Here is a 21,992-nt window from a genome sequence, read left to right on the forward strand (position 1 = left end):
AAGACTGTTTCGTTCAAACGTTATAATAATAACACAACGAGTTCACCAAACGAACGCTAAGCATCGAAAGAAAAATCGATTTCCCATCCCTAGTCGTGAAATGGGGTGCGTTGAAGATGTCACCCACCCCATTCTGAACCACACGCAAAAATAAACTTTAACCCAACCTGACAAAGTTAAAAATCGTTTAAAACTATGATATTAAGCTGTACATAAGTACATATAGCCTTTGCGATGAAATAATCAGTAAGTTTCTCATAACGAAAGCCACCGGTCGCTTGGCTGAATACCGAATGCTGATGTGAAATTACCAAAAAAAAAACGGAATGCATTCGGTTCCCGCGAAAATAGTGACATTTTAATATTTTTTTGTGGTCGTTTTTAAAATGGAGGATAGATTAGTGTAATTAATTGTGTATTTGTGTGGTCTGTGTTGGCAGATTGGTTAAGCAGTAGCTTGGATTCTTAAATGGTGGGTTTTTTATATATCCTACGTCAAATCGTTACTTGCTGTCCTAAATTACTTTGTTTGGTTTCCGTATGCGAAATGTGTCGAAGCCATTGTGTTTTTTACACGTTTAAAACGATTTCTGTAGCTTTCTGTACACAGTAAGGAAGAATAACATTATAATGAAATAACAATTCGTTAATACTTCATCAAACGTAAATACTCTTTGCAAAATAGGGGCTCATAATGACAGTTCACTTTCTGTCATAGTGTTTTTTTTAATTTGTCTTCAATGTTGACGTAGGTAATACTTATTCAGCCTGAATACAAGCTCATTTTGAGAACGCGTCGATGTAACTTATTGTGTATTTCACATTATTTATGCAAAAAAAATCGTGTTTTGCTATATTGTTTTATTTTTACAGGTTAAAATAGGGCCTAACGTGTGGAGATAAGGCTTAAAATTAAGTGTATTGTTTGTTGTCCTGGTTAACCTATATTGAAGTTAAGCTATGGTAATCGCGACTAGGTTATGGATGGGTGGCCTTTTACCCTGATACTATGTAACGCAGCTTTTGTGTGTATTTTGGTTGTATATTTTTTTAATTTTTTTGGTGATTTCTTCACTCATTCGCATTTACTAATTATAATTGCTTTATTTTTACTCTTGATTTTGATTGATTTACATCCACATTTACATTTATATGTTCTGTTACACATGTTTGTACAAAATAATATATATTAATCTTTACGGTTTTCTACACCAAAATTTTTTTTTTTAATTCCACTATAAAAAAATACGATTACTTTGGTATATTCTGTATCTAATCTATTCAGCCAAAACCGTCTATAGTTATAGGCCTCAACTATTTTAAATCATATCATCTGAACATAACATAATTCATGTAAAAAGAGGGTAAATGCAATAAAACGCAAATGCAAACAAATCTATGTCTTTAATGCTATATGTAATAAGAGTTATAATTGTTTGACAGTAGTTTACTCACGCGTATTTATCGTGATAACGGGACTAGTTTCGGACCCAACCGGAGTCCTTAATCATGAGCTGTCGCGGCGGTTTACCGTACAAACAATTATTAATATGGCTCACGAACGCTATTATAATAGTTATGTGAAGTTTAATTATTAGCTAGATTTGAGTAGGGACTGATTAGTAATAATAACGACGAAAATTTTTGGCCCTTTTTTTATCGCAAAAAGGTTTTGCAGTAATCAAATTGAAGTCCGTATAGTTTCCTTTAAGTCCAAGAAATATGATTGATTATATGAATAGTTTTCATTAGATCTGGTGCAACTGTAGGAACCGCCAAGATGAGTCATGTTTTTAACATTTACGTTTATCTTAAATTTGATTGAATGAAAGCCGAATGTTGAAAAAGAAAAAAGGGCAGAATATTTTTGATATTTTTGGACTTTATTTAAAAAAATCAAAAGTCCTGCAAATATTTTTTTGGTCTTGCAGTCACTAACGTGAGTATCGTCTGTGATGGCTTAGCTTTGAATGTCTGATGAATCCAAATATATACTCTGAGTTTATCTGTGAAGAAATACTTAATCCATGGTAAAGAAGTTCGACCGTGTTCGGGTCTCCATGCCTCGGCAAATACCTAAAGCCATTACGTCCTATTCACGTTGATCTTCGACAGTCATTAAGTCATTACAGTTCTGACTGTGGTACCTAGCAACATGGCTGCTGAGGTTAGTTAAACAGTCGTAAAATCAGATCAATTTTAAAGGTATTTATAAACGCCTCTCCATCTCCACCTGCAAGTGATGGACGTCCTTCACACCTCGTTGGACATTTTTTACGATTGTTGCTGTCAATCTTCACCATGAAGTGTCAAACCCTGCTTAGTGGAACGCGTCCGGAATAAAACAGAATTTGTTAGTGACAGTACCGAAGTCTTGAGGAAATATTGTTCAAGTCATTTGGCAAACAGTAGCCGTCGCTGTTATAAAGTTTAAGAGATTCTAAAATAAGAAAATGAATTAAAAACGTATCAAAGAAGGATGGTATCAAGTTTTATAATTTCATAAAATATTTTTATGACTTTTTGATACTTTATTGTTCAACTTCATAGCGGTATTTAATGCTCAAATCTCTAGCGCATTTTACGGTGAGTATTTGGCCATAGGTCATGCGTTTATTTTTAAAGAGAAAGATTAGACATATTAAAGTGTGAATCAGGTGCAATTGAACCTCGAGGGCAGCGTTAAGGCTGCTCTTTCAGATGCATATGAAACAGCTTTTCGTCGGCATATACAGAGAATTTATATCTACAAAAAATAGTTAGTAATCTACATGATATGATACGTAATTTGGTTTGGCCATAATTTTTCTATTGGCATCACATAACAAGTAAAAAAATCCCCAAATCACCTCCAATTCGTAGAGATAAAACCATTTTACTGCTTTATTTTTAATAAAAGAACATTAGAATAAAATCTACTGCTTTGCAATACATAGGAAAATGATTTGGTTTGGTTACTTTTTTAAAATATGTCTGATTTCTATAATAACTATTTAAAAATGCGTCCCGTATAAATACTGCATCTATATCAAACCCGCACTCGTCCAAATGCATAACGTCACTGGCGAGAATACAAGCCTTAAGTAATAAGTATTTAGAAAACAAATAGAAACAATTAAATTACTCTTTTGAGCTTGGCAATACCTCTCATCAAGGCCTATAGCTTATACGAATCGTAGTGATACAGTATTCTAACCATCGGACCAAATATTCAAATCGACGTAAATGGTTAAATCTAGAAAACAATACACCTTTTTTATGCAGTCGCGTAAAAACAATCAAAAGAACCCCTTAACAAAACCGAAAATCAAATTCATGACCAAAAGAAGACATACTACCCTCATAAGATATATATCGTGAGAAAATATTGTTTCAGTTTGCCAAAGGCGGGCAGTACAATAAAATTATTATTGGCGCCCAAACAGGGACCACATTTCACATAAAGTTATGTGACCCTTTACGAGTATTTCGGTCATAGGAAGCTGTAGTTAATATATTTTGTTGTCTATTTATCGTTTTTGAAGGACCTGCTGAATAATTTATATGTTTTTAAGTCTTTTGCCTATGACAGGATAGTTTAAAGTCGGGTTTTAACGTGTGGTTACAAGTGATTTCTTTTAATGAGTGAAGGTTTACTGCTAGACATTGGTATATAATAATAATTACGCTATAACACCCATAGGGCTTTTAACTTGAGAAACACCTACAAAAGTATTTTTTTCATGTGCATACAAGAATCATTAGTCGTTTTCCGGAAGGAATAAGGAAACCCTTATGAGATTATTTCGAGGTCCGTCCCTTTATCTGTCACGCAGTTTTTTAAGAAGGTATTATTTCAAGTTCTTTTTTTAAGAAGATTTTCGCACTAACGCCGTTTATTAATCCTTGTGCTTTGATTGGAAAACATTCAAGTCAGAAGTAGATTCCCTAGATTCCCAACAAACATTCGTGGGTCACACAAATGCTTGCCTTGCTTGAGAATTGAATCCACAAGACTTCACTCTTTATCGAGATGACCTATACTAGGATCCGTGCAGTCAAGATACGATAAAAGTTGCAGGTAAATTGCCGCTCTATACCAAATATAGCACTGTCTTGCTTTATTAACTGTATCAATTTGACACATTATTAAATGATGCAACGGTTTACTCACGCGATCCCGCCGCGTCAGCTCATGATTAAGGACTGCGGTTGCGTCCGAAACTAGTCGGGCTACCCCGATAAATACGCGTGAGTAAACCGTTACATCATTTAATATTGAATCGGTCTCACGATAGTTACTATAGAAACTTTAAGAGATGCCTGTATGTCTGCTATGTGAGAAAGCAAGCAAAGCCACGACATTCAGTTAGTTTATAATAAGAATGAATAAAGGTTAGTTCCATATTTTCCAGTTTCTAAAGTTTACGACTGAAGCCGTTAAATTCTAGAGATTTTCCCGTTTAACTCGGCAATAATTTACACTGCCATGATTTTACAGTTCTCATAAAAGTTCAATATTTTTAGTTTATAATTTATGAATACTTCACGGTATGTTTATTTCGACTGTATTTTCTATTACCTGTCAAAATAATGGAATATCGCCTCTTTCTATGCTAATTCGCATTATATTAAACTTTGTTTATGAACTAACGAAATTTCTAGTATTTATTGGCCATATTATTCATCCCATAAATTTATCAAGTTTATATCAGTTGTATTTTTATTTTGATTTTTAAAACAATGTTATCGATATTGAAGATTGATTTCGTCAGTTACAAATTTACTTTCCATAAAAATTACAATTTTTGTATTTTTCTCACACATTATTTTATAATGACCACCTGTCACCACTTTTGTACGTATATTCATTGCCCAAAAAAATCTGCCACTAGAATAAAATAGAAAATTCCCGACCGGCAGAAAATTGAAGACATTGAACACATTCAGAATGCAAAGAAAGATATTCAGAACTCTGGCAATATATTGCCGTTGCGATAATAACTGTATAGACTCTAGCCGTGTATACCATCACGCTGAATGCCGCGTCACGCTGAACGCTGCATCAGGCAAAGTGCGTAAGTATGTGACTTTGTCAAATTTAGGGCTTTCTTAATTATTCGAAGTCACCACTGACAAACGGTCAAGGAAAATATGGTGAGGAAATCTGGATTACAAATATTGGAACCTAAAATCGCAATGAGCAAGCGTGGTGATCAATGCTCAAACCTTCCCTATACGGGCAGGCGGTGGGAGTTAAATAGACTGGTGTTATTCCCACGTTTTTAAACACTCAATTTCATGTTTGTTTGTCGTTCCGGTTGGATTTTTGTATCTCAATTTTGAGGCACTTCCCGATAAGCTAGCAGGCTGAAATTTCCAGGGCAGCTTCACGCCCGATGACAATGTAATTTACAACTATTTAAACGACTGGACGGATTTTGATAAAAATTTAATAGAGTGACATTTAAAAACGTGGTAGATTCTTTAAATCTATTTATTCAAATTATTATTCCAAATTATCTAGGGTTTCTATCATGGCGTCTTCTCAACGCTGACGTCACGAAGCATTGTGCTGCAGAATAAGGCGCTTCTAAGTCCACGGCTGTATTGAAATTCAAATATATTCAAGTTTATTACTTTTGGGAGCTATTCTTATAAATCAATAGGATTCAGAATTTTAGGAACCCAAGCGGGGTATATTTATAGGCTTGAATAATAAGAAAATTGCCTTAAAAGAAAGACATATTAGGCAGGAAAATTGAGATAGGTTGGTGAGAGAAATTACGGCTAAGAATATTTAAATTAGTTGTAGGTCTTATCTTAAGAATTAATTCGTTTTATTAGATACTAGCTGTTGTCCGCGACTGCGTCTGCGTGGTTGGAAGATATAAGTTACTAGCTGTTGCCCGCGACTTCGTCCGCGTGGTAAGAAGATATAAGTTATGTTTTATACCTGCCCTATTTTTTCCACATTTTCCATTCTATCTTCGCTTCTATTAGTTGCAGCATGATGGTACGTAGCCCAAAACCTTCCTCGGTGAATGGTCTCTTTAACACAAAAAAAAAAATAACCAGTAGTTCCTGAGATTAGCGCGTTCAAACAATCAATCAAACTCTTCAGCTTTATATATCTATACTAATGTATAAATCTGAAGCGTTTGTTTGTTTGAACGCGCTAATCTCAGGAATTACTGGTCCAAATTGAAAAATTCTTTCTGTTTTGAATAGAACATTCATCGAGGAATGCTTTAGGCTATAAACCATCACGCTGCGACTTATAGGAGAGATGATAGGTACAATGGAAAATGTGAAAAAAACAGGGCAGGTATAAATCATAACTTATATCTTCTACCCACGGGGACGAAGCCGCGGGCAACAGCTAACATAGTTAGTAATAAAATAATAATTAGTAATAGAGTATAGATTATAATAAACTATTAACAGAGCATCAAAATAAATTGAATAACACAAATTCGACAGTAATACACATGACCAATCATCTTTAGCAGAATTGCAAAGACTGTGATATAATACTTTCTCATGGCAATCGTATTCTCATATCTCATTTTCCTATTACCAATTATCTCATCAAACGAAACTAAGAGGCTCTCTTAATTAAGTCATCAATTATTATATTTCAGTGACCTTTCATTTGAGTGAGACTTAAGCATACTTACAGACATTCGTTTATTCTTACCCAATTTCATACCCCACAACTTCTAAACAGCTGAACCGATTTTTATCAAACATATCTAAGAATATATATATTATTTACCCTTAATATAAACGGAACTAAATTGCTCAAAGAATTAGCATTGTCTTACAACGTGGCAATGCAGCCAGCCTTTTGGCCACGTATCCCGACTTTGGCAGGGTTCAAGATATTTATTTTGACGGTCTGTAGATTATGTATACTTATTGTTTATTTTGTATTTACTTTAAGTTTAATATCGTTTTACGAACTAAATTGAAATAGACCAATCCGTTCGAGAGCTATGATGCTACAGAGAGATACACCTTACTTTACGTCAGGTGTCGAAACAGTAAGAACTTATTTTCAGCCCTGTAAGGCTACGATTCTACCAAAGATGTGCGATGAGTCGTTCTAGGATGTCCGCTGAGTCGTTTCCACCAGAGCTGTGCTGACTGAAGCGAGGTATATGAAGCGATTCTAATGGTTCTTTACAAACACATCCCTCGCTACGCATCCTCGCATATCTCCAGTGGAAAATATTCTCTGATAGCTGGCAGCATTGTCACGTTGCAATCTCTCCGACCGAATTCCCTTTAAACATGTTTCCTAGTCTTCAATTACCGCGCCTTCCGCGTTTCCCCTATTTCGACTGGAAGCCGTACAACTGTTGTATAATGTTACTCTATTTTTATTGAACTAATTGTGGTCGTGCCCCGGCCTTAGTTTTTAGTAAAACAGCTGACTCAAATGCTTAGTCTAGTTCGATAATATTACGTGATAGTTTATCGGTAGACTTTATATGCGTCATTTTAAATCGAGCTGCTTTAATGTTTTCGTTGAGGGCAGTGAGACTGACGTGAACACGGATAGCCGAGTGATTGAGGCTACCACGAGTGACGTATTCTAGATTAGGACGTGCGTTTGCGTGATCCAAGAATGCTTGTTCCGAGTCTGGTTCTAATGAAAAAGGTCTTGTCGCGCAACTGTCCCGACTGTGGCACAGTAGAGGATGTGCAACGCATCTACGTGGAATATGTCCGGGGCGAAGTCTATAGGCGAAATACCTTTGGTTGCAGTGTGGGTTATGTTAATTGTATTTTTATACTTTCCCGTTCTCCGAAGGCCAAAATTCTTTATAAGATATTGAATAAGGTGTTAGGTCGTAGTTAGTTGTTTTATTTTATATTTATTTATGTGTCGTAGTTTTAAGCTCCATGTAATTTTTTGAATGATATTGTCGCTAAGCGACAATGTTCATAAAAAAAAGCCTGGTTGTCATGTGACTTGAATATTTTTCTACATTGCAAATAAAATATAAGCTTATAAAATTACAGGAAAAGTGAACCAAGCTTTTATATTCGGCTAGTTGTTGCTCGCGGTTTCGCCCGCTTGGATCTCGGCTATCGACTGCAAAAACTAACCAACGTCCTTATACAAAGTCGGATAAAAGACTATGTCATGTATAAGTTTAGATCAAACCTGCGCCTCGTACTTATAAATCCATGCATAGAGTCTCCGCTAGGAATCTATAATAAAAAAATGCTGACTTTGAGAAAAATCTCATTAGTCCCTCAGTTAGATAATTTAAAAGTATGAGACACGTATTTTTTCCTTTTTCAGAAAACCTAGAATTGACAAAGATTAACTGCTTTAAAGTTTAGGAGAGGGGGCTTGTGACGTAACGATAGAGTAAAATTTATACTCAATCGTGACGTCACGCGTAAGTTTCATTCACTGTAATTTGGCCAATTTATGTTTGCGGGACAAATTAAAAAAAAACTATCCATTATTATACAAAAAACTAAAAGACGGACACTGAAAAAAAATAATTCATCATCCCTACTCCTCCGAAACGGCTTTACCGATATCTACCGAATTTTATTTGCGTATTCAGTAGGTCTGAGAATCGGCTACTATCTATTTTTAATAACCCTAAGTGATAAGGGTTGTCCACCCCTAATATTTTGTTTCTACTGTGATCTACGACTGTTTCGCTGGGACAGCTAGTATTATATATACTCGTAATACGGAGGTTAGATAGGCAGTCGCTCCTTGTAAAACACTAGTACTTAGCTGAATCCGGTTAGACTGGAAGCCGACACCAACATAGATGAGAGAAGGCTAGGCTGATGATGAGTTCAATTACTTTTTAGATACATAATAGCCCCATTTCAATTCAGTGCCCTAATTGATCTACAACCCCATATCACAAAACTAAATCCGAAAATGATTCACTGAACCCACGCGAGTAATTGTCAGGAGCATTCAACTGTTATTTCACAGGTTGATAACTCGCTATAGATCACAATTTTCCACCCCAATGACATTCAAAAGCGGTTAAGTGGGAGACGGACTCGTAATACTAAGAGTTCCGTACAAATATGTTGAAGAAAACTGAATTTTCAAAAATTACATTTCATCTATCAAATGTTTTACTGTAAATATCTTTGCTTAAACTCAATTTTTATGTTAAGTAATTGTTGTTATATCGAAAACATGCATACATATTATATTATTACTAGCTTGGAATGTCCCACTGCTGGGCAAAGTCCTCTTCTTCCACTTGTCTCTCTCAAGCGCCGCGAGTGACCAGTTCGGTAAGAACGAATCCAGGTCATCCCGCCATCTCCGTCTGGGTCTGCCTCGCTGACGTCGGTTTTGTGTCACGGACCATTCGGTGGTAATTTTTGCCCATCGGTTGTTTGGCATACAACAGACGTGACCAGCCCATACATATAACAGATCTAAAATGTGAACGTAATAATTTTGTACTAATAGGGGAGAAAAAATTACAAAATAAATTATCACCTATCAAATTTAAAGCCGCAACATATGTTACTTAACCTCGACCTTGACTTAAGTATTTATTTCAAGAACTACTATATATCATCATATATCATCACAATTTGCAACTGTATTGACAACACTTCAAATACACCCATGACAAATGCACAGATAAACTAAGAAGCCTTAATAATCGAGTCCCGTTTGAACCTTAAGCTTACGGTACCCTAAAAACGTGTCTTTGTGTTGCAAATTAGTGACACACCGCTCATCTTTGATTCGATCTCTCTTTACTAGTCTGCGATACACAACGAGTTCAGCGTATTCATTAACGATGCTTTAGTAAGATCGGGTTCACAGCTGTTTGGAGAGCTGAGGGTATCACATCAGCTCCTAAAGCTATTATTGCTGATGTATGAGGGAGAGAGCGCAATACATTGATAATGTTGTCTCATTTCTACAAACGCAATAATATTAGTCCTGCCTATCTGACCTCCTCAACCCAGTTACCTGGGCAACACGACACCCCTTGGTTAGACTGGCTGACAAGCCTTTGACTACCTGTAAAGACTGTCAAAGATGTAGGAATAACAGCCGGGACCCACAATTTAACGTGCCTTCCGAAACACGGAGGAACTCGCTATGACAAAGATGGTCACCCATCTATGGACCAACCGCGTCAAGCATAGCTTAACCTGTGATCGAATCACTTATGCGGTTATAGCACAGCCACGAGCTCCTCTAGCAATAATATTAGTATAGTATAGATAGTCATGAACGTAGTTCTTAGGAATTTAATCCTAAGTTTTTGGTTTAAAATTATTTTAGGCAACTGGACTGGAGAGCTACTTATCTCCAATGCATTGTCGTCTGACAATGCAAAGGAAGTCCGCTATTATTAAATGATGTAACGGTTTACTCACGCGTATTTATCGGGGTAGCCCGACAAGTTTCGGACCCAACCGGAGTCCTTAATCATGAGCAGACGCGGCGGGATCGCGAGTCGAACGGACGACAGCGGCCGCGCATCTCGCTGCGTAGCGTCGCGCTCGCGCCTTGAGCGGCTGCGGGGCTGGCGTCGCCGGTGGCGCGGGGGGGGGGGGTCTGCTGTCTGCATTGGCATCGTACGTGCTCCCGTACTGGCTGAGTCAGTGCATACTATGCTGACCGCGTCGCTCTCCAGGCTTGGCGACGTATGACGTCCGTTATGTTGACTGTTTACACGCACTCTATTTTCTTTCTACAGAGTTTTATATTAATGCTGCCGACTGTAGGAATGGCTCATAGCTGTTGGTAGACTCTAGGGTTACGAGCCCAAGGAATACATACGGAATATTATGTAGTATCGCGAACTCGTCTTGCACTGACCCCTGCGTTTTGGTTAAAATAACAGCAAGCATACATTTTTGATCACTTTACAAAACTGGTTTCGATCCGATAACCGTCTGCGAACGAATCCAATCATTCAACCGCTGAGCCAGCAGGTCTTCAAATAACACTCACGTAGAAGCAGATTCTTAACAATTTATTCCTAGATAGAATCCAAGACCTGAACACCATTAATCATATCATCCGGTTAAGGAAATCCAATATCCTGAACCGAACAAATTAGAAAAATAAAAGTGAAAGAATCTTGAAGATTCCTTTAACGTGTTTAACAAGCACTAAGACTTTTTGAACGTTATTTTTATGGCTGTAAAGAGATGACGTCAGGTAGAAAGGTATGGAAGAAGAGGTATAAATAAAATTTTGGAACAAGGGTAACTTCAAATAAGTACAATGACAAAAAAAACTGTTTTCATTAACAATTGTTGGTGTGGTTACTGGTAAATGACGAGTTTAATAAAATTTGGCACGGAGGTAGTTGATATTCTGTCAAATAGAAAGCAAAACCAAATTATTTGTAGTTTGATTCCATGTCGGCGTAAAAGCGGGAAAAGTTAGTGGTACACCACATTTTCGTAAGGTCTCAATCTTTATCGGAGAATTGAAGTTCATTTCTTCTTAGAGAATAATTCAAGGATGGTAAATTTTCACTCCAAACGAAATTTGAGATATATGTCTGCCCGTGACCACGATACCAGCAAAGGTGTCGAAACGTCAAGATCTAAAATCTAAAATTAAACCGCGATGAAATCCGCAAAAGTAGTTTCATTTCAATGTCTAACATTCGCGAGAACCTAAGAAACCACTTTGTATTATCCTTACTTAATAGCTCCAGGAATGTTCTTGTTTAATGGAAAACTGAAGTTTCTCTGTGTATTTAAATCAGCCAATATTGAAATGAAAAGTTACGATGCGTTAATTTTGAAAGTAAAACTAATTTGAAAACGAAATTTGATGGTATAATTTGAGGTTATATTAACTTGAAGATAAAGGAGTCGTGGTTGCCTTTGGCTTCGATAGACTTGCATGACCAAGGTTTGATTTCCGACGCAGGCAAAAGGCTTTTAAAAAGTGTTACCTAATTTCTTAATTAATTCCAATCATGTCCAGGAATAATTACCTGGCATGCATGAAAAGAATTCGGATTTTATCACCAGGCTAAATCACTGCAGGTTGATGACACAAAAAATATAATCCACATCACGAAATATATTTAACAAAAAATACTGTTATTCAACTAAATTAGCGTGATTGGAACTGGTCAAAATTTCATTTAAAAACACTGTAGTATTAAAATGAACCTAATTCTAAAGCCGATAGAATCCAAATTCGTATTTTTGCCAGCGGCAGGCCGGAAACTCAAATACCTGTTAAAATTCAACGTCCATACGGATAAACGTAATTAATTGGTTCGGTTTAAACGAAATTGTAACAAAAAAATTTAAACTTAATTTAACAGTGCTATCCACTGAGCATAGGATAAGAGGGAAGTGCCTTCAGACTGAATTCGAATTGGACTGACCTTCGCTAAACTTATACGCTGACTGATATCTGAGGATTAAATTCCTTAGAGAAATTGTTTCTTAAAATGAATAAAAAATAAAGTATTTGTAAAGATTATGATCAGTTATTCGATACAGACATGCAAGAAAGATGGCAGAAAAACTTATAGGTTTTAAAAAATAATTCGTTTCAAATCTATCGATATAATTGTATTGTATTATGATGTATATGTTGTATTGTGAATATACCGCCGTATGGTTAAAAAATCCAATTCGCAAAAGAAAATTCTGAAGTTGATCACCCATCCTAGACCTTGACACTTGTTTAACCTCCATGTTTTTTGCCATAACAGCATCAGAACTGCGTATGTGAAACTTTCAACTGTCTAGCTACAACAATACGTAAAATATAATCTTCTGACAGACAGACAGGTGGATAGACAGGGAAACCTTTATGTACAGAACTCTAAAATACAATTTTGATTAAATTGTTTTTATTTCTCCACTAGTTTTTCACCCGCGGCATCGCCCGCGTCGAGGTCGGCTATATCGCGTTTGCAAGAGAACTCTTCAAAAATCCGGGATAAAAACTATCCTATGTTCCTTATTAAGGTCAATTCTATCTCTGTACCAAATTTCATTAAAAACCGTTCAGTGGTTTAGACGTGAAAGCGTAGCAGACAGACAGACAGAGTTACTTTCGCATTTATAATATTAGTAGAGATTGTTAGCACAGTCACGAAGAGTGTATTTATTCACAGCAGTGGTTAACTGACACGTACAATTCATAAAATGTAATTCAATTTTGATGAACATAGACTGCAGCCCTCTGATATAAAAACGAGCTATTCCTCTGCTGGCGTTACCGAAAAGGCATGTGAAGTTCAGAGTTTCATTACATTCATTACAAAAATCTGTTCATAACACAGCAGGCCTTTTATTCAAAAGATCGAGGGTCACGTTTATGAGTCCCACGTTGGGCGCCAGTATCGAAGCTGTTAATAACACCAGTCTGTAACTGTCCCACTGCAGGCGTCTCTTATAGACGATATACATATACAATACATTGTTCATGGTCGCTTTAGAGCCTGTAGACAACTTTCTTCTATCATAACGTTACCATCTTACAGTTGACCTTAGATCTTAAATCTATTGAATTTACTAAACTAAGTCACTTCACTTGCATTTGATGCTTTTAATACATTTTCTCTATTCTAATGCAATGTAACATTATCTAGGGCTATAGGTCATTAGTTCTTGTGAGTCCCACGTTGTGCGCCATTACCAAAACTTAATAACACGACCCTGTAACTGTCCCACAGCAGACAGACCGAGCTACAACGCATTATTATACAGTAAACAAGGTTTCCGAGTTATTATTGCCGTTTGGAGGGATATAAATATTAATCTGGCGTTGTGGCGGGCTGTGGCGTCGGCGCGTGAAAATATGCAAGTTCTACCCTCGATTTTGATCTGACATACGAGTGGATATGTTGAACAGCTGAATTTAATATTAAAACATCTTTTTTGCATTTGCGGAAAATATAGCATTGTTTTTTTTCGGATATACACGGATTTGGGTAAACAAGTTTTTTGGTATTCTAACGTAGGTGATATTGAACAATAATATTCTTTATTTCTTTTAGGTTTGACATACTTTTTATCTAATTAGTAATGTGTAGAGCTATTGCCTAAGTTATGCATATAATGCGTCTATTATGAAAAAAATGTGGGGATTTGAAATGGGAAAGATTAACTTAATATTTGGACATATACTCGAGTGGGGACTCAAATGAACGCGCACTGGAATATAACTTTGATGACTTAATCAAGACAGTTCTTAGCATTGTTTTTTGTCGGTAGTTTTAATATTTTTAGCTAACTTTGCAGTTTGCTGCAAATCGAAAATGATCCCACATGATGATAAAATCGGGATAAAGAAATCCTGGTTATAAACTATCAGTATACCAAGTATCGTCTAAATCGGTTCAGCGGTTTTTGCGTGACAGATTAACATACAAACTTTCGCGTTTATAATATTAATAGGATTTAATCTTGTTCTCCTCCACCGTTTCGTTATTATAGTTCTCGTTGCTTCACTTTTGGCTTGTCATCCTTCAAAGCAGTGTGTAAAACACTCGTAATACAGCTCGCTCTGTTAATAACAGTGCCATAGGCGTTCCGTTGACGCTTTATTCGCTGGGTACGCTCTATGGAGATTTCATGTTGTCATCACACTTGTGCAAATGTACGTAGGCAGTGAAATATATTACAAACTAAGATTGTAATAAACGTCTTTGCTGCGCTTGATACGGTCGGTCCGTGGATGGGTGACCATCTAGCTGTTGCCCGCGACTTCATCCGCGTGGTGGGAAGATATAAGTTATGATTTATATCTGCCTTGATTTTTTTCACATTTCCTATTGTATCTTCGCTCTTATTAGTCGCAGCGTGATGGTATATAGCCTAAAACCTTCCTCCATGAATGGTTTATTCAACACAAAAATATTTTTTTCAATTTGTTTGATGTGCAAGTGATTTGAATGTTTGTTAAAGCCCCAGCGACACAAGGATTAAATTCCTTATTGCGGGAGTCGTTTTTTAAATAGAGTTAAAAGAAAAAAGAGTAAACGATTGACCCAAGGATATTGTACTGATGATGATGTTCGCCTGTCTCCAGGTGGTGAAGACTGGTGAAGGGCTGATGATGAGGCACGATGAGGCGATGCTGGCGCTGGATCGTGCTCATGCTGAATGCGGTCGCCGCTCTGTCTCCTGTCGTTAAGATTGGTGAGTTACGAGGGTTTTAGGCCAAGTGACTTCTGACTGATCTGAATGTAACTTTTACGGACTTGTAATAGAGTCAAGCTTGGAGAAATTGTGGACGGTGCGTGTTGAATTACTAAAAATTACTGCCTACCGACTAAATACAGGAGTCTGTTTGGTCAGTAAGAGTCTGACACTATCCGGTTCCTCCTCCGAGGAAGTGGGTGTCCATGATGACTGCATCGGAAAACAAAAAATAACTTTTTCTTGGCGTGTAATGCCTCTCTACGCAGTAAATTGGGACGTCACGCTTCCCCCAACCATAATTATAATCAGCAAAAGTTATTTCTGAAATTACAGGACACCCATCCAAATCCAAACCTCGATTTCAGTTGCTTAACCTCATGAATCTTTTCCAGGGGCAGTGTTCACGGAAGACGCGAGAGGGGGGAGCACAGAATTGGCCTTCAAATACGCTGTCTACAGGATCAATAAAGAGAGGAGTCTTTTGCCCAATAGTACACTTGTCTATGATATCCAGTACACCTCGGCGAGGGACACGTTTAAGACTTATAAAAAAGGTTGGTAGTCTGTTGTATAATGATTATATAATACTAGCTGTTGCCCGCGACCTCGTCCGCGTGGTTAGAAGATAAAAGTTAGGAATTTTTGAACGAAAGCCCTCGAAGATGAATAATTATCCCTGTTTTTTCCACATTTTCCATTGTATCTTCGCTCCTATTAGTCGCAGCTTGATGGTATATAGCCTAAAGCCTTCCTCGATGAATGGTCTATTCAACACTAAAAAATGTAAACCGGCAGTTCCTGAGATTAGCGCGTTCAAACAAACAAACAAACTCTTCAGCTTTATATATTAGTAATAGAGTATAGATTCCATAACTTTCACACAACGCCATCTAGTCTCAAGCTACGCAAAGCTTGTATTATGAGTACTAGACAACTGATAAACATACTTATATATTTCTAAATACATACATAATATAGATAAATTACACCCAGACACAGAAAAGATCGTGCTCATCACGATGAGAATCGAACACACGACCTCCGACTTGCGTTCGTGAGATCCAATAATGTTTGTAAAAAGTCTGGGTGTCTTATGTATGAGAATTTAGTGTTTGTGAATTCGCCAACTACACAAGTATTTAATACCTTAGTGCATGGTATCTATAAAAAAAGCATGGGCGTCGTGTGTCGCAGATGCAGCTAACATTTAAAACGTGGGTTATAAATGTTTTAAATCTATTATTTATTTCGTCCTTAAATATGCCTGTCAAAAGTATATTCACCTGCAATACGTAATGTGCCATAAAAAATTCAGCTTCAAGCCGCAATTTAAAACACTTCTCAACCGTCGCTTGTGGACTCAAAATGGCTGCCGCAAATGCAATTGTATTGTTCCCCATAAGGACTCTACAGGAGCAAAAAATGAAAGCGAAATACAAATACTGAATTTCATATTGCATTTGAGTTTTCAGTGAATTTTTGCCGGTTTCAAAATGCCTGAAAATTTTTGGGTAAAATTTTAAATGATGAAAGTTTTTGTTGCACATAAGTGTCTTGATCGTTTGCAGCTGAAATGGATTTAATTGTGAATATGGTAGGTGCGCGAACAGAGGATTGAGAACAAGCTCGATTGTAGCGAATGCAATATGGCTTTAAAAAGTTGTACGTACTGTATTAATTACTAGCTGTTACCCGCGACTTCGTCCCCGTGGGTAGAAGATATAAGTTATGATTTATACCTGCCCTGTTTTTTTCACATTTTCCTTTGTATCTTCGCTCCTATTAGTCGCAACGTGATGATTTAGAGCCTAAAGCCTTCCTCGATGAAAGGTCTATTCAAGTTCAGTAGTTCCTGAGATTAGCGCGTTAAAACAAACAAAGTCTTCAGCTTTATATATTAGTATATAGGTATAGATATAGATATACAAGTATAGAAGTGTAGATTCTATGGCAGCACTGATAAACAGTTTGAGAAAATAGAGTGAGGAAAGCCTGGGTTCCAAGTTGTTTTGCTTGAGTTTGGTTCCTACTTTGTCAGTCAGTTTTTGGCAAAATATAATATACCTATTAGGTATCTATAACATTGCTAATTCATAGAACATATTTATATTTATAAAACACTTACTGTCCGGGCGAACAACGTACCACCTAACAGTCGCTAAAACCCATGCAGAAAACAACCCATTTTTTTTGCAACTTTTCCAAAATTGTTTCCCGCTTAAACCTTTCCTGGACCTGGATTTTTGTAAAATAAGCCAAATCGGTTCAGCCGCTCTTGAGTTTTAGCGAGAATAATGAACAACAATTCATTTATACTATATATAAAGAAAAGAGTAGAAGATTTTTTGAACTTAGCCTTTATTGATTAGCAATACATTAAATTAACATTTCTGATTTTCTTTATCTTTCAGCGTGTGCACAGATCCAGTCAGGGGCGGTAGCGTTATTCAGTGGCGTGGGCCCACTGTTGGGCAACACTCTAGACCACATGTGCTCGGGTTTGCACGCACCACACTTAACCGTTGGACCTTATGTACATGATAATAGTAAGTAATCAGAAAAACTTCTAATGCTAGGATTGCTTCACGATTTGTTGGTGTTCCATCCCACGTAGGACAAGCATTTGTGTGATCCACGAATGCATGTCCTGAGTCTGGGTGTCTTTGTGCATGTGACTTGAATGTTTGTGAAATACACCACCCGCGACACAGGGAATATTACAGATTTTTTTTTAAGAAATAATACTATTTTTTTCTTTATGATATATTCTGTTAAAAATTTGTTAAAATTGTAACTGCAAAGGACAGATTAGAATGACATCAACAAGTAAAGGCCTATGCTCAGCGGGTTAATTAAGGCTGATGTTTTTATAGGATCTATAGTGAGACTGATTCAAAATGAAATGATGTAACGGTTTACTCACCCGTATTTATCGGGGTAGCCCGACTAGTTTCGGACCCAACCAGAGTCATTAATCAAGTTATCAGTTAATCATGAGCTGACGCGGCGAAGTTGCACTGATTAATACGCGTGATTAAACCGTTGCATCATTTAATAAGGCTGATTCGAGCTGCGCTGGCTCTGCTGCCGCGGCTGCCGAAAACCTCAAACTGCGCAAATATGGTCATCTAGTTGGTAGTTACTTCTTTGAGCCGTTTGGGGTTGAAACTTTTGGGAGCCGAGTGCCAAAACGCTTTTTAAAGACCTAGCAAAGCGTCTCGTTGACACTTCTCGTGACCCAAAGGCTGGCTTTTACCTCGCTCAGAGAATTAGCATTGCCATTCAACGTGGCAATGCTGCCAGCCTTTTGGGCACACTCCCAGCCGGCAGCAATGCCGATGAATTTTTTGATGCATTGATTTAATTATTGTTTATGATTTTTCTTGTATATAGCAAATAATTGTACTGTAAATATTTAACTCTGTAAAATTGTAAATAAGGCTGATGATGATTAAAAGTCAGATTTGTTATTTCCAGGGAATCACTCGTTCACAATAAACCTGTACCCTCCACGGGATATCATCACGAAGGCATTCACAGAGTTTCTCAGTTTTCTCAACTGGACCAGAATGGGAGTCATATATGAAGACTACGGATATGGTGAGATCTTGCTTATAACATAGCTTTATTACATGGCCAGTTCAAATCCTCCGTGGTCGAGTGGCGTACGCACCGGTTTCAAGGTGTCGCTAGCTCTGAGGTCCCGGGTCCGATCCCCGGTCGGGTCAATGTAAAAATTCACATTTCTACATTGTCTCGGGTCTGGGTGTTTGTGGTACCTTCGTTGTATCTGAATTCCATAACACAAGTGCTTTAGCAACTTACTTTGAGTTCAGAACAATGTATGTGATGTTTTCCGCATTTATATTTATTTAATTAATACAAAATTAGATTATTACGTCTCGGCAAACGTAGAGTAGGACATCCTCAAGCACGGTGAAGTAAAGATCTGCGGAAGATGGCAGGAACTGGATGCGAGCAGCCGAAGATAGATCTCGATGGCGTGCTATTGGGGAGGCCTATGTCCAGCAGTGGACGAATATGGGCTGGGTTAAGGGGACTTGACTCTTTAATTTGGGAAAAAATGGTCTTGTTCCGAGCTGTGTTGGTTTCTTGCGTTCTTCTCTTTTTAGCAACTGTAACGCCAAAGAGGAGCAGAGGTATAAGTCACTAAGCCGGTTACACTGTGTGGGAATGAATGAATAAGTGATTGTATGAATGGATGCATGGATAAATAAACGAATGATTGAATAAATAATACAATAAAAAAATTGAAGAACAATAACTAAACAAAACTACTTTGCAGTTTAACTGTACCCGATCAGTCTCTATTACAATAATTATAACAAAATATTTTCACCACAAGTATTTGCGGGCAGTTTCTTATCTTGAATGTTGATATTATTATTTTCGTATATATACGTGTTGCTTCCAGGGGAGCTAAACTTTTGGACGCACTGTGTGGGACGCACCGCAGGTTCAATCCCCGCAACAACATTTTAAAGGCAGATGTGTTTTTGAATTTTTGTACCATATTTAAAGATTAAATCCACTTAAAGTGCTTTTCATTGCTTCCAGGGGAGCTAAACATTTTAGACATAGCTAAGGATGGGCGCGACATGTACGCTATCAGATGCCACGACGCTAAAGAGTACAGACGTTCTCTCGCTCAGCTGAAAGCTCAGAATATAGAACATATAATAGTGGACACGGATCCAAAGAGAGTCAGGCAATTGGCCAGAGCGGTGAGTAATGATTTTGATACAACGTTCATTTATTTATTTATTTTGTTTTGGAAGACCAACAGCATTTACAAATAAAATCTATCATACACATATAAACATACACAAACCATCACCTAGCCACCATCTACGCGTCACCCCATCACCAATCCATCTTCTATCTGTTAATATGCAAATGCCATTATCCCACATTCGTCTTGCCTTGTTTTGCATACATAAATGATTTAATATCCATCCATTACCTATTCGTCAAATATCTATAGCCTATCTAAAAAAAAAACTGTCCTGCATCATCATGATAATAAGAAATATCTTTATCTAATTTAATTTAAATTGTTATTCATTTCAGATTCTACAACTACAGATGAACAACGAAAACTATCATTATGTGTTCACATCGTTTGTAAGTAAAAATCATTTAAATAATTGTTTAAAAAAATCAATTTATAAATCTAAGGAAGTTATATGTCCCAAACCAATATAAAATATTTTATTAACAGCACGTACAAAATGCGTATTAAATTCCAAGAAAGACAATTAAATAATGCAACGGTTTACCTACGCGTATTTATCGGGATCGCCCAACTAGTTTCGGACCCAAACGTCCTTAATTATGAGCTGACCCGATCGCAAACCGAAAAACACGCATGAGTAAACCGTTGCATCGTTTAATAATGAATCATTCTCACGACAGTTAGGTACTATCAAAATGCGGAAATATTCCTCTTCGACAAGTGACGTGACTTTGACTTGTCAGTTCCATACATTTGAGTGATTCGTCAGCGTTAGAGAGGAGACATGTAACTTGTCTGCAGGCGTACAGGTCTATATACAATTTAATATTTATTTCCTTCCATAATAAACGCATTGACGACCTCCGTGGACCGACTAGCTCTGAGGTCCCGGGTTCGATCCCCGGTTGGGTCAATGTAAAAATTCACATTTCTACATTGTCTCGGGTCTGGGTGTTTGTGGTGCCTTCGTTGTATCTGAATTCCATAACACAAGTGCTTCAGCAACTTACTTTGGGTTCAGAACAATGTATGTGATGTTGTCCACATTTATTTATTATTTATTTTATTTTATTATTTACTTAGGAAGCGGATATAGGTGGGCGAAACTAAGTGCTGTCCAATGTAATCTGATCTTCAAAAAGTGCTACTTAGTAACCTAAATTGAATATAGTAAGGCCTACCAGACGAGATAAAGAATGTAAACAAATTTTTAGGGGTTCATAACATTTTTATTTGAATAAACTATTATAAAATTCGAATTTTGACAAAATTGAAGGAATGAACTTGTTCACAACATGGCGGACTAAATGTTGACAACTGCCGTACTGACTGCTTGTACCACGAAACACATAACGACAGCTGTCATCGACCAACTCACGCCATAACTGCGTACGAGTGATAAGGACAGGGATAATAATCCCTCGCTATCGCAATGTAACTCAGTAACGGTCCGCTTGTTTACATTGTTTATCTCGTCTCGTTGGCCTTACAAATGACTTTCCATTTTGAGTTCATATAAAGACCTTTCTTTTTCCTTTCATCCAGGACTTTGAACTATTCGACATGGAAGACTTTTACTATAACAGAGTGAATATGAGTGGATGGAGGCTAGTGGACAGGGATTCTGATAAGGTGAAGGAGTCCCTTCAGGTTATGGAGAAGTTCCATCCAATAGGAGCTTCTATACTTAGCGGGGGACATATTAAGGTAAGCATGTTCTTCCTCTCTGACAACCTCCGTGGTCGAGAAGCGTACGTACCGGTTTCAAGGTGTCGTTAACTCTGAGGTCCCGGGTCCGATCCTCGGTCGGGTCAATGTAAAAATTCACATTTCTACATTGTCTCGGGTCTGGGTGTTTGTGGTACCTTCGTTGTATCTGAATTCCATAACACAAGTGCTTCAGCAACTTACTTTGGGTTCAGAATGACGCATGTGATGTGGTACGCAATCCAAAAAAAATAATAAGTGGGACAAAAACAAAAAAAACAAATTCTCCCACGTTTTATCACTCACTTTTCTTGTTTGTTTGTCGTTGGATTTTTGCAACTCAATTTTGAGGCACTTCCCGATAAGCTAGCAGGCTGAAATTTTCAGG

General features: G+C 37.2%; 1 protein-coding gene across 1 annotated transcript in view; it reads left to right on the plus strand.

The window, feature by feature from the left end:
* Window positions 1-254: 254 nt before the first annotated feature.
* LOC113505633 (glutamate receptor ionotropic, kainate 2) overlaps window positions 255-21,992 on the plus strand; it is a 31,500-nt gene continuing 9,762 nt past the window's right edge. Inside the window, exons 1-8 of the mRNA XM_026888436.1 lie at window positions 255-472; window positions 15,029-15,138; window positions 15,534-15,695; window positions 17,553-17,687; window positions 18,619-18,741; window positions 19,720-19,886; window positions 20,233-20,286; window positions 21,443-21,604. Of these exons, the coding sequence (XP_026744237.1) occupies window positions 15,066-15,138; window positions 15,534-15,695; window positions 17,553-17,687; window positions 18,619-18,741; window positions 19,720-19,886; window positions 20,233-20,286; window positions 21,443-21,604 (876 nt within the window). The 5' untranslated portion in view covers window positions 255-472; window positions 15,029-15,065. The remainder of the gene's footprint in view (window positions 473-15,028; window positions 15,139-15,533; window positions 15,696-17,552; window positions 17,688-18,618; window positions 18,742-19,719; window positions 19,887-20,232; window positions 20,287-21,442; window positions 21,605-21,992) is intronic.

This window comes from Trichoplusia ni, chromosome 26 (assembly GCF_003590095.1).
Source record: "Trichoplusia ni isolate ovarian cell line Hi5 chromosome 26, tn1, whole genome shotgun sequence".
Taxonomy (NCBI): Eukaryota; Metazoa; Arthropoda; class Insecta; order Lepidoptera; family Noctuidae; genus Trichoplusia; species Trichoplusia ni.